Consider the following 18,690-nt stretch of genomic DNA (forward strand, 5'->3'; position numbering starts at 1 on the left):
ACTGACTGCTTTATTTTTACACTGCAATATATCAGTTTGAACACTTCCACGTAAATCTAACTCACTCTGCACATGTTACATCTGCCCCAACTGCAGTGCAGCATGGTTTTGTCCATTACAGAAGGAGCTTGCTTTTGGGAGTGAACCAGAATCAGGCCCTTTATGTGCTACACTATATACGCTTTACCCTACACTACACAGAATATCTACGTCCTCTATTTGTAAATGACTTTTCATTAATGTTGGGCCTAATTTAGACCTTATTGCGGCAGGCTGATTTAGCAGAGCCCTGCAATTTAGATAGCTGCTCTGTGGGTTTCAAAATTAATAGCTTGCGAAAATCACTCCGGACGGGGAATAGCTGCATATCCATTAACAACTCACTCACCATTTATTGGGTTTTACAGTGTGTGCTTAACCCAGAGCCTACTCTGCCTGTGCGATAAACAGGCTAATCAAGGCCCGAGTTGACGTCACAAACCCTCCATGAATGTGTGTGCATGTATATATGGCACGGAATATAGAGTGTAAGCTCCACTGGGGCAGGATCTGATGCGAATGTTCAATATTCTCTGTAACGCGCTGCGGAATATGTGTGCGCTATATAAGTAACTGGTAATAAATAAAAACAAATAACACAGGTAAGTTGATGAGATTCTGATATTTACCAATTTTATTTTTCACAGGGAAGTATAACTGGTATATCCACATGTGCTGGGGCATTGAGGTCAAATGTATTACTTTCCCTATTTAAGTTATTTAATTTATTCTGGATCAATGGCCTCAAGCTCCTATTTATTACATATGGAAAATAAATAAGTTGAATAGAAAAATACCAACCCAATGCTCCTACACTGGCACTATCGGTAACTCCAAATAGTTATTCTCATGAAATATAATCTCTAGGAGTATAATAAATATCTCCTTCAGACCACCGCTGTACATTTACTTTCCTGGTAAATACCTACAGTATATTAATAGAATCATTTTCAATGCACAGGGACTGAGGCACCAGCACACTGACTATTATCCTTTTAATAAGAAAGACATACTGTAAAATAAACCCTACAGCATATATACAATTCTGAATATAATAATAATAATAATAATAATAATAATAATAATGATATTTATATAGCACTTTTCTCCCAATAGGACTCAAAGTGCTTCACACATTGGGGGTTATTCTAGTTCATTCTTTCTGACAAAATCCTTCTTAGATGGACAAAACCATGTGCACTGCGGGTGGGGCAGATGTAACTTGTGCAGAGAGAATTAGATTTGGGTGGGGTTTTTCTTCAAAGTGAGATCTACATTGCAGTGTAAAATAAAGCAGTCAGTATTTTCCCTGCACAGAAACAAAATAACTCACCCAAATCTAATTCTATCTGCACATGTTACATCTGCCCCCCCTGCAGTGCACATGGTTTTGTCCATCTAAGAAGGATTTTGTCAGAAAGAATGAACTAGAATAAACCCCTTTGTCTTTACAGCTCGAAATACAAAACAAGCTTAACAGTAGATGTCAGTGAAATGCTTGAGTAAATAAGTATGTCTTTAGTCTATTTTTAAAGGATTCTATAGTGGGCGCTTCTCGCACTGTGCGAGGAAGAGAGTTCCACAGAGTTGGAGCAGCAAAGTTGAAAGCTCGACCCCCAGATGAATTCAGGGAGATTCTGGGTACTGTTAGTAGTCCTTCTTCAGTGGATCGTAGTAATCGAGTAGGACAGTAAGGGATCAGCAGCTGTTGCAGGTACCTTGGGTCCTGGTCATGTAGGGCCTTGAAAGTGAGTAAGCCAATCTTGAAAACGATTCGCCATTTTACAGGTAGCCAGTGAAGGGCGTAGAGAATGGGAGTTATGTGGCAGGAGCGGGGCTGGTTAGTTAATAGTCTGGCGGCTGCATTTTGTACCAGCTGCAAGCGGTGCAATTCTTTTGCTGGAAGACCCAGGTAGAGAGCATTGCAGAATAAACACTTTAGTTAGTGTGGAGGGACTGCTATGCTAGTACTGGTGCTTGTCCTTGTGTTTCCCTGCTATTTCCCTATAGACTGTAAGCCATACTTGCCTACTTTTGAAAACTAGTTTCAGGGAGATTATAGTTGGTAATAAAATTTTGCACAGCGTCCCATTGAGGGGTGTGTCATGCTCCACACAAAGGACATGTCTAGTTCCATATATGGAGAGATTGTGAAAAGAGATTGAAACATGGACCCTAGAAGCATGGATGTGTACTGCTACATCTGAGAGGAATCTTTTAAATGACTTGTATACAAATGTAGATGATCCCCAAAGCAGTTAGTAAGAGATATTATACTTGGTAAAGTGCTGAGAAATGGTGCTGATGATTCACTGTAAATGTATCTGTCTCTCATTTCTTTTTCCCCAAAAAAATGTAACAGAGTAATGTGGTCTTGGTGAAATGAGGGAGATTGCTAGACTAATGAGGTAGAGAGGGAGATTGCTGTTATTTCAGAGAGTCTCCTGCAGAATGCAGGAGGGTAGGCAGCTATGCTGTAATCTTGCTGTCACGTTCTTAGAAGCATCAGCTGTAGAATAACGGAGGCTAGGTGCTTTAACGTATGGGGGTTGCATCCACGACAGAAGGGAGTGAAACAAATAGGATAAAATGAATTTGGTTTAATAAAGATATTGCAAGACAATAATACTGATGGCACAAATGATATATGGCAGATTATGCAAATTTAAAGTCAATAGTTCAATATGTTATTATAGAATATGATGATGCTTGGTACTTAAAAGAATATTGTAATGTTGCTTGAAGAGTAGAAGAATGAATGAAAAGGATTTGATTGGATAATTGAAGATTGGATGATTGGTTAAAGATTGGATGATTGTATTGAAGGTTGGATGATTGTATTGAAGATTGGATTGAGGATTGGAGGATTGGATTGAAGATTGGATAATTGGATTGAAGATTGGATGATTGGGTTGAAGATTGGAATTCAGTCACAGGGCTAACCAGGCACAAACACACATGGTGGCACGCCACTCATACCCTGCATGGAACCAGAGCACACATCACCGGTGTCACCACGCGGTGACAGCACGGACAAATGTACCCCACCGGAACCAGGGACATCAGCAGAGATGAGAGCCATGGTATTATAAGTGCAGTTAGAGAGCCTAGGGCTGGGCACAGCACAGGGGATTTGAGTAAACGCCATGGTGGATATGACACTTGCAGCAGGGTCCTCTTACCTCCAAGTCTGTCTCTGTTGTTGTTACCCAGTTTGTGTTATCTCTGTTTACAATTGTTAAACAAAACATAATCTGCTGCTCTATATATGAAACTGTAAATAAATAAATAAATTAATAGTGTAGATCAGTGGTTCCCAAACTGTGCGCCTAGGCTCCCTGGGGTGCCTCGGAGCACTTGCAGGGGTGCCTCTGAATTGGTTCTAGACCACCAACCTAATTATTTATGGCCAATGAAATAGGCAAAATCAGTGCTTGTGGCTTCCAATTAGGAATATGTGGGTAAACAGAAGTGAATCATGTTTCTCACCACATAACTGGACCTAAGGAAAACATTTAAATCAAAACTTACTTAATATTTTTTCGTGAAATTAGTAGCCAACTTTTGGCCTAGGGGTGCCCTGAAAAATATTTTGATACTTAAGGGTGTCGTGATTCAAAAAGTTTGGGAACCACTGGTGTTTCTACGGTGCTGTGCAGTAATTGACACAAGTAACACTGCAACCATTATTATTATTATTATTATTATTATTATTATTATTATTTGAGTAAATAGTATACTAATGAAAGGGCACAAAGAGATGAAAAAATACTTTATTATCCAGATATTATACAGATAAAGGACTTTTACAGTGGTCAATATAGTAGTTTTAAAATATGTGTATTTTTTATATATATTTCAAAACTAATTTTTAATCTATGTTGTCCCCACATTAGTGGACCCCAAAGCCTATATCTTGGATATAAATTCTACTGCACATGCTCTCACTCATGCCTGCTGTTCTAGAAACTGGCCCAGGAAAGCAATAAAATATTTCTTACCTACTGTAGCCAGTAATGCCGGGCTGCACAATGTATACGTAATAAACGGTAGTGAAAGTATTTTATTGCAAGACTGCTGCATTGTATTATATCGCCCCTTGTGTCTGATCTAGAAGAGGACATTCTGGGCACCTATAATCCCCCTCTGCACATTCTTTTTAGTGTAATGTGAGACAGAAACAACAATGTCATAGACTTTATTCAATCATTAACTGTCTACTGTGCTAGCCTTCAAGAGAATTGAGAGTTGGTAAAGGCCATCAGGGTGTATCGCATACCTCCCAGCTGTTCCAATTTCAAGAAGACAGTCCCATTTTTCAGGCACTGTCCTGCTCTCTTACCCGCAGGCCACAGTGTCCCCCAGGTGGTAAGGAAGCTTGGGGGGCACAGCTACTCAGCATAATGAAAAATGGGTGACAGACATACTCTTAAAATGTCATACAAAAATGGACATGGCCTAGTTTGGCACAAGGCCACACCCCCTTATGCATAAAGTATGCATTCACTGCTGATCTGCTATGTGGTGACAGAGTGTCCCCCAACCTCCCGAGGGACCCTGAGGCCTGTGGGTTGGACAACTACCCAGTGCTTGAAAACATGAATGTCTCCCTGAAATCGAGATGGTTGGGAGGTATGTTTGTTTAGTTGGCTTTAAGATTTGTAGTGATTTTTATTTTCAGACATGCCTTGTTTCACACAATGTGCACTAGCTTGTTGATTTGTATATTTTTTATTGATATTTTTATTATTATTATTTTAAAAAATCTGCTTAAATACCTTTATTATTAAAGCCCATTTCACCTTACTGTGAAATTGCCTCGTGCTTTACGTGTTGATCCTGGCTTTTCATCGTTATGGCATTGTGCTACCCGGCCTGTATAATAAGGGAACTGGCACAAGTAGCCTGATCACTGAGAAGGAAAACCATTAGTATGAACATTGATTTTGCAGCAGCTTTGAAGAACTCATCGGGACTGTGCAGTTAATGCAGTCATTATTGAAGCAATCAAACTCTTAATGAGGCATTACTCCGTCTCTACTAATTCTCAATCTATTGTTGCTGGGTACATTTATGTCAATGCAATGGCAGACCAAATTGAATAAAAAGAGACAAATTTGCCTATTTAGCATTTTTCTTAGCAGCTGTTGATGTTTTTATTATAATGCTTTACATAGCTTGGGCAGGAAGAGAGAATGTGCTCTTTTTTTGAGCATTTTTTAAGGTAATTTGTAGTTTTTATTTTAATGCCAGATGGCTAGTGTGGTGTTTACATGACATAAACTCAATCTTAGACGCAACTCAGATATTATGTGTTGGATTGTGGAAAAAAGGATTTGTGTTATTACTTTGTTATATTGTATGCTTGCAAATGTCAGAACTTTATTTGACTACATTTAGAGACTTGGACAATGCCTTGGGTACGTTACATGAAGGGTAGGGCCATGGCACAATGAGCATCTAATTTAAGATGCATTTATCAGTGGGACATATCTCCCAAGTATTATGGGATTACAGAAAAAGTCCTGATTGTCAGTGGCAGGTCTCTTAATAAGGACTGTCCCTGCTAAATACTGTAATCTTAAGAGTAATGCTCTCTGTGAGTAGAGAAGCAGGCAAGTCTATAGGTCCATACACACTGGCCAATTTTGGCCAGTGAGTATGAACAGCGATGATGGGAAAAATTGCTGTGATAAAAGTCACTCAGTGCATACAAACTGAGCGATTATCACCCATTTTAGCAATTTTCCCAGGGGTGAATGGGTGCTGGATGACTGACTGACAGACAGGATTCCGACAGCCATTACACCAACGTTGGAATCCTGACTATTAAAACCCTGACAGACAGGCAGCAGCTATTCTCCCTTGTGGGGGTCCACGACCCCCATAGAGGGAGAATAGAATAGGTGGCGAGTGTAGCGAGCCACCGTGCCTGCAGTGTGGCGAGCGCAGCTAGCCCGCAAGGGGGTTCTTTGTGCTCTCCCCATTGCCTGAGTCCTGGCAGTCAGGATTCCGACATCGGCCTAATGACTGTCGGAATCCCAACTGTTGGTGTGTTATACCACACACGGATGGACGGCTTTCCATAGCAGGGTGCTATGGAAAGCCACCCACCCTGTCTCTCATCTGCTGGTAATACCAGAGGGAGGGCTAGAGTAACACATGGAGGAGCTGAAGTGTATATTGTGAATCTCGTTTTTTAAGTGAATTTTACAATAATTTGGCTTTTAAGATGTATTTTATATGAACATGGCTCTTAAAATGCCTTTTATATGAATATGGTTATTAAAATGTATTTTATGTGGATCTAGCTTTTTAGTATTTACTATATTGCTCAGCCTTTTTTGTTTACTTCATCAGTTTTTTTATTGGAAAGATTTTGTATCCAGTGTGACTAAAAGCAAGAGTGTTCATGCTCCTACAAAAATCATACCAGAAGTTGGCTAGGGTTAGGCTGAAGGGAGGGTTAGAGGGTTGCATGGGGAAGGTAATGCCTAGGTGCCAAAGTACTGTTATGTTGTTCTGTAATTTTGGTGACTATTGCTGAATAATACGATTTCTAGACATATAAAGAGCTTGTCTGTATGCAGATAGTTTTCTAATTACAAGCATTACAATGCAATACAGTAAATTTTATTTAATTTGCTATATATTACGTAACTTTCGTTGTTATTTCTGTTAGTCTTTTTGTGAATTTAGCTACCTTGATTTTTTTCCCCTCTGTGCTTTTCCTCAACATGTTAAACCTGCCATTTTCGTCAGCTTATTTTGTCACCTTGTGGTTTTGTATTGATTGTTTGTGTAGCATCTTCTGACCATGTATTATTCACTGTAGGTGTTCATGAAATCTGGTGTGCTATCCAGGCTAGAGAAGCAGCGGGAGAAGATGATTTCCCAAAACATGATTCTTTTTCAAGCAGCATGCAGAGGGCTCCTTTGTCGGCAAAAGTACAAGAAACTAAAGGCAAGCATATATCTAACACATATCATTTTATTCTCTACGGTACTATCATTGCACCTAGTCCAGAAAATCGACAAACATTTCATCCAGAAACACTGTGAGGTTATCTGCATTTGTACATACTGATATTATCTTCCCATACCAACCTACACAGTGGCGATCTTCCCATTGAAAGATACAAGTGTTATATACATTTTTCACCATTGGATGGTACACAAGGGGCCCTTACTAATTTTTTATATGGGGGTCTACAAATATCTTGTTAGCCCTGATTGATGCATGAGATTACATTTCTGAATACAATTGTACAAATGTGCTTTGGCATTGATTAGGGTACTACTGAGGCTCTCAGAAGTATGTTAATATAATTAAAAAATGAATGAGTTCTGATGTCATCTCAGTATTCAGGAGAAAAATGATAATAATGATGGCCATTAATACAACCATGAACCCACATTAACGTTTTCTTGGACATGAGAAAACTCTGAGACCTTTATAATTGGTATATACTGTTTGTTTACAGGAAAAAATGGTTTCTAATATGTGTGATAATTCAAATTACGAACCACATTATCCCATACTTGATTGTTCCATACAGACTCCACTTAAAATCATTTTTATTTACTCTGTTCAGATTCAAATGGTTGCCCTGAGATGTATCCAGAAGAATATAAGGGCATACTATTGTTTCAGAGACTGGCTGTGGTGGAAGATCGTTTGTCAGATTCGTCCCTCATTGACTGTCAATGTAGATGAGGCCAAGTTTCTAGCGAAGGAGGTAAGTAACAGAACGTTTCCTCTATTCAAACACATTAGACCAGTGTATACAGTATGGTGCCAAGTACTCTTATTCCGTGTATTCTGTAGGAAGAAATCATTGCTTTGACAGCAAAATTTGTGAAATCAGAAAAGTCAAGAAATGAACTGCGCCAGAATGTTGACCTCCTGGAAAGCAAGGTAAGAGCACATTTATTTATCTGAATTCTAATGACAGATCTAAAATAAGAATTATAGAGGTGTTATTTATCCCTCTGCTTACATTTACCCTTAGACACCGTGGTATTACTACTGTACATACTGTACAAGTAATGGTGTGTACACATGGTTAGATGTGGATATGCCGTTCGAAACGATCTAGCATTCGATTTGATGTCGATTTCGATTCGATTTTTACTATATAGTCTTACCTGGCAAGACTTTTTTCTTTTCGATTTCCACTAAACGGATCGAATGCTGCTAAATGCATTCAATGTACATTCAATTTTGATTCAATTTCCCCAGAGGTGGGGCCGCAGCACAGTTCAAACTTCATATAGGGGAGCCACCAACTTCAATTCCAAACTGACTCACTGGCAGTGGGTGTGGCTCCCCTATTACATTGACGGAAATTTCTCTCACAGTATAACTGCAGGTTGCCATTATGGTCTTTGGTTGATGACACAACCTGAACCCCAAGTTATTTAATTACACAGTTTGAACACTATGCCTTAATATGGAATACGATTATGAAATATGTCCAATAAAAAAAGTAGAAAGACGGAGGCACTACATCTTACGTCCATATCCAATTGGAATATGGTAAATAATGGTCAAAAAAATTACCTGCCAAAGGAGAGAAATGTTGGGCAATAAGGAATCAGGGCCAGATGCACTAAGCTTCAAAAGTAATAAAATGAGTGATAAACAGCCAGCCAATCAGCTCCTGCCTGACATTTTTCAAACACAGTCTGCGACATGGCAGGTAGGAGCTGATTGGCTGGCTGTTTATCACTCTCTATTTTATCACTTTTGAAGCTTAGTGCATCTGGCCCTCAGTCAGTTATTCAATGCATTTACACAGTATGTTGATCATGTCAGAATAAAATCTATGTTTAGTTGAATTACACATTTGTTAAGGCCTCATCTGGAACTTTCTTATTCGTGTTCTCTAACAACAAAAAAGCGAAGGTATGACAGACATATTTTCAATTGACTTATAGCCAGTGAGTGCTGCAGAGGTCTCTAGCAATACATAAGCACCAATACATGGATCAAATCCTCTGACAACGTCTATAACTCTGGACTTGGACAACTGTTCATCCTGTTATTATTATTGAGGCTACCAGGGTATTGTCTGTTTCAGGGGCTGACAAATCTCTCTAATTCCATGCCTCATGGCCGCTATGCTAAATGACACTGCAAGGAAACTGTTCTATTGTTCATTCCAAAGCCAGATACAGGCCAACGTGTTTATTACTAAGCCCTCTCTGCTTCTTTTGCTGTCAAAATTATTTATTTTAATCTGGCAGCCAGATAGATTTATCCAGATCACACTGGATGTGTTGAAAGCAAATGTGTCTGATAGAAGAGCAGTTAATCTAATTGATGGCACCAATATTATACTCTGTAAAAACAAAAGAGAACCAAACAATCACAGCCTTATATGCAGGAAAGCTTTTTCCTCTCTGTTTAGGCTAGGATACTAGCTATAATTGTACTTTAATGTGTATTATATTAAAGTAAACTATAATGAAAATGCCTTCGAAGGCTATTTGAATATGTTTGTACCCATTAATAGAACACACACTGTGTAGGACAGAGGTTCCCAATCTTTTTTGATTCACGGCACCCTAGAGAATCAGAATTTTTTTCACGGCACCCCTAGGTCCAAAAAAATTAATTATATTGGGTTTATATGCGATTCTTAGCGGCAGTTATGTGGTAAAGGGCAGGATTTGCTTCTGTTTGTACACATTCTATGATTGGCAGCCACCAGCACTGGTTTTGCTCCTAAATAATTAACCATTAATAATTTTAGTTGGTCCTGGACCACCAAGCCGCGGCACCCCTGCATGTGTCCCGAGGCACCCCAGGGAGCCACGGCACACAGTTTGGGAACCACTGGTGTAGGACCATTTTTTTTTCCCAAGGCAAATACAATTTCCGGCTCTTTGTCCTTTACAAAAAAACATTGGTTATAGTTTGCAGTAGAAGGTGATAAGGGCTCCCACACATTATCCCCAAAAACGGTCGTTGGTTTAACATTAGACTTCAATGTGAAAAATAATATGAAATAAAGCAAAACAATTACACAGCACTAACAAATATGATAAAAAAAGCTTTTACAACTTAAAATGTGCTGCATGTTACATGCTCATAGGGCCTTATTCTAGTTCACTCTTTCTGACAAAATCCTTCTTAGATGGACAAAACCATGTGCACTGCAGGGGGGAAGATGTTACTTGTGCAGATATAATTGAAGTAAAACCCCACCCAAATCTAAAGTGAGATCTATTTAGCAGTGTAAAAATAAAGCAGTCAGTTTTTACCCTGCATACTTCAATTATATCTGCACAAGTTATATCTGCCCCCCTGCAGTGCATATGGTTTTGTCCATCTAAGAAGGATTTTCTCAGAAAGAGTGAACTAGAATAAGGCCCATAGTTTGAATGTGTCAATATTAATTAACTTAGGACTTAAGCCCCATACGCACGGTTTGATTTTGTCTAACTTTCTATTAGATTTTGCTTTTATAGGCAAAATAGGATCAAAATCTAATCAAAATCGAACAGTTTTCAGCCACATTCAATCCAATTCAATCCCATTGAAATTGAATACTGCACTATATAATCTGAACCGAATGTGTACACAGTGCCGCGTGATTCGATTTTGATTCTATCCTGATCAAATTGGAATTGAATAGAAAATAAATTGCACCATATGTATGGGTCTTTACTAAGAATTAAAACGGCTTTGTTTAGGTTTTTAATGATAGTAAAATATCAACGGTATCAACAAATTAAACGGTTTTATACCCCCCTCAACTCCATTTATATTCCACCACCTATAATGGCAGGGGAAACTCCGTTCCACCTCCACCACAGTCACGCACACAAAGTCCAACAGAAAATCCTGACCCATTGGCTCCCTTTTCTCCAATGTCATATGTAATGTCATGCCATCCCCACTGCTGAAGTGAAGAAAAGAGGTGATGGAGGGACAGAGACAGATACAGTATGTGTAACTGGCACTACTGCTGTTTGGATTATGGACCTTATTCTGGTTTTTAAGACCACCCACCACTCGCATTGCCGCACAGAAAATTCACCCATGTGGCTGCCACTTGATGTTTTGCATAAACATCTATTCATAGTCTAGGGGGCGAGGCCCACATCATTCGATGGTCGGCGACCTTCGAATGATGTGGATCGTACATGTAAACCTAGGACACTCTCTGGTGTATTAGCTTTGCGTGTGTCCTGTACGAGGTGAGGGTGGGTAGCTGATACGATGATGTCAACTGCCCGCCCCCAGCACCCACATCATCGGGGCATTACCATGAGAACGCCCAGTGTTTTTATGGGAATACCCATGAAACGCTGGGCATTCCGATGGGCGCTCGTACACAGTGCATGCACATGCGCAGAATAAAAACATTTTGCTCCTGTGCAAATTTGCATGGGAGCATAGCAACCAGAATCAGGCCCTATGTGTATAAGCAATACTACTGTGGACATTATGTCTAAGCGACGCTACTGTGTGGCATACATTTTTAAGTAGTACTATGTAGCATAACTTAAATAAGGAGCACTAATGTGTGTCCTAATGTAAATAAGGTGTACTACTATGTAGTACAATATGAATTGGGTTCACTACATATGTGTGGCTAAGCCTATCAGCGCCTGTTTGACTCCGCCCACACACACTCACAGAGTGACAGAGAGGCACCATAAAGAGAGAGTCACCCCAACCAGCCCGCCGCGGTGCCAGAGAACGCAGTGCCTCCTCACCCTCCCTGTGCTGGTGGCTCCCCCATTACCCTTCGTTGGAGCACCGGGTCAGCATGGGGGAGCTCTGTTTCAGACACATCTGACAGCCGGAGGGATCTCTCCCTGCCTTCCGGCTTTTAGTACAGTATGAGGCTGCCGCTCATAGACGTGCGCACGGGGGAGAGGGGTAATGTGTAATGGCCATCAATGCGCATCACGGTGTAAGTGTAGTGCAGAGATGTGTGACCACTCCCACCCCCACAGAATTTACCCACCCGCCCCTCCTACACAAACCACATTTGACAGTTCACAGATTAAGAGGCGGAGCCCCTAACGCGAGTGTGAAGAGCGCCCGTAGGGCGCAATTAATCACCTAGTAATGAAATACAAAGCCAGCAGGAAAGCAATTCAATTTCAGAAATAAAAACTTTACATCAATAGGAAGATGACCCTGGTTTGATGTGCACGGGACCACGCATCGGACCCAATGGCATGTCATACATATCCAATTGGGCTGATTTCTTGACCAGATCCATCAGAAATGGCCAAAATCGCTGTAGGGTATGGGGCCTTAAGGACAAAGACAAGGCTGATACAAAATAACAATGTGCATGAAAATATATATTGTTATACTGTACCAAAATAAAAGGGACATTTATTTATTTCTCTGCAAGTTAAAATGTCTAGAATGAATTCTAGCTGTGACCATTCATAGTTGAAGAATACACTTTCAGTATGCATGGTCTTTTTTTTTACATATAAACCTAGTATATTCATTCTTGATTTTGCAGATGTCACAGTGAAGTTTTCAGTATGTTGAGTCAAGTGGCATTGTTCTGAATATCATTTGTCTGTTGCTGCCATGGTAACTGTACATATTGCTCTACGGCTTTGGACATACAGTTTAACCTTGCAGCACTTCATAATTCATCTCCCCATTGCTCTCAAATGAACTATAACATGAAAAATAGCATACAGAGGATGCATGAAGGTGTTTTTTCTTACAGATAGGTTACAAAATAGTACCAGGGCTTATTTAGCAATATTGCATTTTGCATATTGATTTCATATCAAAATTTGGGTTTAGCTGCTATCTATACGGCAAGTCAGAAAATGAACGCAATTGCCTGATTTGTTGCTATGGTTTTGCGCAAACTGTTGGGTTGGCAATCTCTTAGCGCGAAATGACCACAGCTGTCTATGGTTGAGATTCCTGTGGGGAGTTTCTCTACACAAAGAACAAAGAAGACATGATTTATATTTGTATGCAAAACTTCCAAAGGCAATGGAGTCACCTGCCTCTGGGCTCCAAGCCCTGAATGGGCACCTGCATGTATAGCAGCACCTGTGTGGTCCACAGTAGGATCCAAATGTGACCGCTGCTCTTCCCATGGAACTCTGTGGTACATCCACTGCTGCATACTTAGGTCATTGGCTTTATTCTAGGAGCATGTGACACATCAAGCGATAGTGCACCCTTCGCTGCTGGACTGTGAGATGGAACACACTATGAATCACAGCATAGCTGGAGCCCTGCCAATTAACCGTCCCTGTAGACTGGCCGAGAGCAGTATCTCAATAAATTGATGTTGTCTTGCGTGTTTATATGGGGGAGGGGGGGGGGGGGGGGGAATCTGTGTTGTCAGACTCAGGCATCCTGGCCCCCAGATTGGAGAGTAATCTTTGGTTTACACAGGCTGGCTGGTGACTGTAACCTTTGTGAATTGCTAATCCTAACCATTGTAGATCCTCACTAATGCAAACAGGAGATGTTATCTTCTACAGATGCCTCCTGCTACAATAGAATTTTAAGTAGATGAAAATAAGCAAAAGTGCATAAAAGCACTGATTAACAGAAATACAAATTAATCAATCTTAATCAGTCATGCCATCTCCTTTTTCTCAGTACATTCCAGTAGATTAGAGGTGATCCGCCAAAAAAATTATAATTTAATCCAGTGCTCCTTAATAGACTTCCTTCCTTCCCTAAATGCCTTCTATCCATCATTGGGAACATTCTACTGTGACTGAAACCACCGTCAAACACTGCTAATCGGGGCGGATATCCTGGTAATATGTTATACTATTACGTCTTAATGTTCTCCAACAGTCACTACCTGATAACAGGCTTACCATGAATAGCGGTGCGGTGCAATAAGAACTGTGTTCCAACTTCCTATGACAGTGATCACAGCATCCCAGTTTTTGGTGATTTCTGGAAGTGCTTCTGTTATGAAAATGAAAATAAATGACGCCACAACAGCACAGTGTGGTTTGAAAAGTCAAAATGAAGTCTGATTGCAGGATATGTTGCTTGGGGCGCAATGGGGATAAGGTTTCTATAAATAAAAAATAGGTACTTGTTTCCTAGCAGGGCGCCCAGTACGCTGTAAGCGTACAGGGCTATTCTCCGTAGTAAAATCGCATTGCATTGCATCTCATGGGCCATTATAGTGCCATGCGATGCAATGCGATTTTTTAATGTAATTTATTTACTGCTCTGTTGGCCCTAGGGTATTGCATTGCATTGCATCGCACCTCCCGCAAAATGACATGCGATTTTATAGGGTGCAATGCCATGCCATTAGCTATACACTTGTATGACATACAATGAGGTTTCACTGACCCCCCCACTATCCACGCCACCCAGTGAAACCTCATTGTATGTCATACAAGTGTATAGCTAATGGCATGGCATCGCACCATAAAATCGCATGTGATTACATAAAAAAATCACATTGCATCGCATCGCATGGCACTATAATGGCCCATGAGATGCAATGCAATGCGATTTTGCTACGGTAGCGTACGTAAGAAAACTGGCCGCCGTGCTAGGAAACCAGTACCAAAAAATATACTAAAACTATTTTGTAAAATAGTTTTTGTATCCCCTGGGGCCCCTGCAATTCCATAAATACATTGCATAACCAAGAGGAAGAAGATTCCATGCTGTCATAAAACTATGGTTTTTGGATTCAGCAATAAAGGGTACATTTACTAAGATGGGCGTTCTCGTGAAGATGGGATGTTGCCTATAGCAACCAATCAGATTCTACTTTTTATTCACTAAGTATCTTCTACAAGATAATATATAGCATCTAATTGGTTGCTATTGGCAACATCCCATCTTCAATAGAACTCCTACTCTGTTTTGTTGGGAGCACCCACCGAAAAAAAGGAAATCGGTGCCCCTGGGTATGTCCAAGCGTTTGAGGGTAAGTTCTGAGATTTTAATATTCGTCCCCAATTCGACCGCTTCTATCGCAGCCACCGAGTAAGTTCTGGGCTACGCACAGACTGCACACACTGGAAAAATGTTAGGATAGTGACCATCTTGAGAATGGATTTGGTTCTAATCACTGATCCACAAGCCATGCTAAGTAACTTGCAGGCTTGCATGGGGCGGGACTTCATTCTATCTAGGTGGTGATGAATTGATTAGCCATGTGCCCCCCAGGCCGCTGTAACCGGAGTGTTGAGGGCCGCGGCTGCCATACCTCCTCCTCCTCCACTATCGGCGGCCATGTTCCTGTAGGCTTTTAAATCATGGCGGCAGTTACAGGAACATGGCCACCAGCCACCAGGGCTACTTGGAGGAGGGCCCGGCCGCCTGTTCCTTCTGATGCCCGGCACCGGTGGTGACAGATGCTGCGGGTGGACGTCATGACGATGAAAATATGGGTGCCTTAGCAGCTGCACATACAACAGGGGAGGATCTAACTCACAAAACCAAAAATATTTCTGCTGTTTCCTGTGGTGTCCTCCTTTTAATGTGCAGGGGGAGCAGCCTGTTGTGTCCTCCTGTTATTATGCAGGGGGAGCAGCCTGTGGTGTCATGGCATTATTATTATTATACAGGGGGAGCAGTCTGTGGTGTCCTGTACTTTAAGCAAGGAAGCAGCCTGTGGTGTCCTGTTCTTTACGCAAGGGAGCAGCCTATGGTGTCCTGCTCTTTACGCAAGGGAGCAGCGTGTGGTGTACTGTTCTTTACGCAAGGGAGCAGCCTGTGGTGTCCTGTTCTTTACGCAAGGGAGCAGCCTGTGGTGTCCTGCTCTTTACGCAAGGGAGCAGCCTGTGGTGTCCTATTCTTTATTTATGCAGGAGAGCAGCCTGTGGTGTCCTGTTCTTTACGAAAGTTAGCAGCCTGTGGTGTCCTGTTCTTTACGCAAGGGAGCAGCCTGTGGTGTCCTGTTCTTTACGCAAGGGAGCAGCCTGTGGTGTCCTGTTCTTTACGCAAGGGAGCAGCCTGTGGTGTCCTGCTCTTTACGCAAGGGAGCAGCGTGCGGTGTTCTGTTCTTTACGCAAGGGAGCAGCCTGTAGTGTCCTGCTCTTTACGCAAGGGAGCAGCCTGTGGTGTCCTATTCTTTATTTATGCAGGAGAGCAGCCTGTGGTGTCCTGTTCTTTACGAAAGTTAGCAGCCTGTGGTGTCCTGTTCTTTACGCAAGGGAGCAGCCTGTGGTGTCCTGTTCTTTACGCAAGGGAGCAGCCTGTGGTGTCCTGTTCTTTACGCAAGGGAGCAGCCTGTGGTGTCCTGCTCTTTACGCAAGGGAGCAGCGTGCGGTGTTCTGTTCTTTACGCAAGGGAGCAGCCTGTGGTGTCCTGTTCTTTACGCAAGGGAGCAGCCTGTTGTGTCCTGCTCTTTACGCAAGGGAGCAGCCTGTGGTGTCCTGTTCTTTATTTACGCAGGAGAGCAGCCTGTGGTGTTCTGTTCTTTACGCAAGTTAGCAGCCTGTGGTGTCCTGTTCCTTACGCAAGGGAGCAGCCTGTGGTGTCTTGTTCTTTACCCAAGTGAGCAGCCTGTGGTGTCTTGTTTTTTACCCAAGGGAGCAGTCTGTGGTGTGTCTGTAGGTGATATAATCAACTCCAGGCCTAAATTTTTTTTTTTATTAGTACATATTTTTTAAATGAAAAACCTGCATTTAACAATGCGCTATTACTTATGGGCCAGTGCTCTGGTCTTGCCCCCCCAGGCTAAAATTTGCCAGCCAGCCCCTGATGCAGGGTTGACCAAACATTTTTGGGTCCCCTGACAAATTTTCATCCTGGCCCACTTGATTGAAAAAAATATTTAAAATTTGTGAATATTTTTAACAATAGTTGGTAACCCTAATGTCACACTGAGTGGCACCTTGTCAACACATTCACCAGCAAAATTACATTCTTCCAGGCCCAAATACTTACATTAATAACCGCTGGACTGTGCTATGGGCCTCCAGCATGTATCCCAACTATACCCCAAACGAGAGGCATGGTAGAATAAATATATTTCTAAAAAGAAGAATATTAATCCATAACAGATGCCCAAATCTATTAAACATGGAATAAGCCTGTGTTGAGATACTGTAGTTTGAGAATTTGTGTATCTCACAATAGACAGATAAAAGCGTTGTTGTGGGTTTTATTGTACTATAAAAACTGAACAAAAACAAAACATTCACACAAGAAATGTAAGAGCTTAGAATAAAAAGGAAAGCGATAATGTAATTACCTCAGTCGGGACAATTCACAGAAACACAGCAGAGATCCGTTCTTTAGTATACACCACCTGCTCAATGACAATACGTCCCTTGGAGGTGTACTTCTACTCATCAGGGGTTATCCTACTGTTAGCTTCACTTTACCTTTCCCATCTGCGATGTGAATAAACAGCACAGAGAGTTATGGAGATAAAGTTACTAGTATCTCTTTTAACATCTTGTTAAGAACACTGCTGCTGCTGGAATATGTGGTCTAGCACAGAACATTGCAATTTGCACAGAACAGTAACAGACTTTGATCCACCTGAGCCCCTGGTGTTACATACAACAAGAATACAAGAGACTCAGCAGAATAATCCAGTTACATTACAAGATGGACCATGCAATATTTATCTACAATCGCATTAATAATCATTTGAGTAAATATGCATAGCTATGCAAAGGGGAATGGATCATTAGATCTCCAGAATTATGGTCGACAAGCATTAGGTCGACACTATTAGGTCGACATGTATTTAGGTCGACATGAGTTAAGGATTACATGACTTTAGGTCAACAGGGTCATTGGGTCGACATGGGTAAGGTCGACAGAGTCATTAGGTTGACATGGGTAAGGTAGACAGGGTCATTAGGTCGACATGGGTAAGGTCGACATTGAAAAAGTTGATTTTTTTTTAAACCGGAACGTCAACACAAACACTAAAACGTAGCATAGCATCCCCTCTCATGGATCGTTGCGCTCGCCATGCTTCGGGCACGGTGTCTCTTTATGCCCGGCACACTATTTTATTCTCCCCCCATGCCCTAGTGGATGGTAGGGCATGAAATACTGCCTGTCAGCACATGTCGTGTCGATATGGAAACCGAAGCATAGCACCGCATCCCCTCGCATGGCTCGCTGCACTCGCCATGCTTCGGGCATGGTGCCTTGCTACGCTTGGCACACTATTTTATTCTCCCACCACACCCTAGTGGATGGTAGGGCATGAAATACTGCCATGAATATGTGCAATCGGCACATGTTGGCTCAAACAACAGTAAAAATAACCCATTTCGACCTAATGACCCTCTCGACCTAACTCATGTCAACCTTCCTGCATGTCGACCTTAAGTCATGTCAACCTAAATGCATGTCAACTTAATGCTTGTCGACCATCATGCTGGTAACCCAATGACCGTATCCCATGCAAAGAATGGTTAATTTTGCCTTCACCTTTTTGGGTATTCATATATTATAAAATTCTAATAGCAATATAATCAGCACCTACAGTATTTTATGAAGGCATAAATAATTGCAAATTCTGTAAGTCATGTTTAAAGCTTGCAGGGATATGTCAGAGACAGGTAGTGTGTTAACTGAAGCATTTATTTATTTATTTATTTATTTTAGAAAATGGGCAGAAACTAGCATACCTCCCAACTATCCTGATTTCCGCAGGGCCGTCCCATTTTTGGGAGCAATCC

At 41.4% G+C, this 18,690-nt stretch overlaps 1 protein-coding gene across 2 annotated transcripts in view; it reads left to right on the forward strand.

The window, feature by feature from the left end:
• MYO18B (myosin XVIIIB) overlaps nt 1-18,690 on the forward strand; it is a 451,547-nt gene that overhangs the window by 175,950 nt on the left and 256,907 nt on the right. For both annotated transcript variants that reach the window (XM_083146506.1, XM_083146515.1), the window contains 3 exons: nt 6,875-7,003; nt 7,635-7,778; nt 7,868-7,957. In XM_083146506.1, coding sequence (XP_083002632.1) covers nt 6,875-7,003; nt 7,635-7,778; nt 7,868-7,957 — 363 coding nt within the window. The remainder of the gene's footprint in view (nt 1-6,874; nt 7,004-7,634; nt 7,779-7,867; nt 7,958-18,690) is intronic.

Source organism: Crinia signifera, chromosome 1 (assembly GCF_055691185.1).
Source record: "Crinia signifera chromosome 1, ASM5569118v1, whole genome shotgun sequence".
NCBI lineage: Eukaryota > Metazoa > Chordata > Amphibia > Anura > Myobatrachidae > Crinia > Crinia signifera.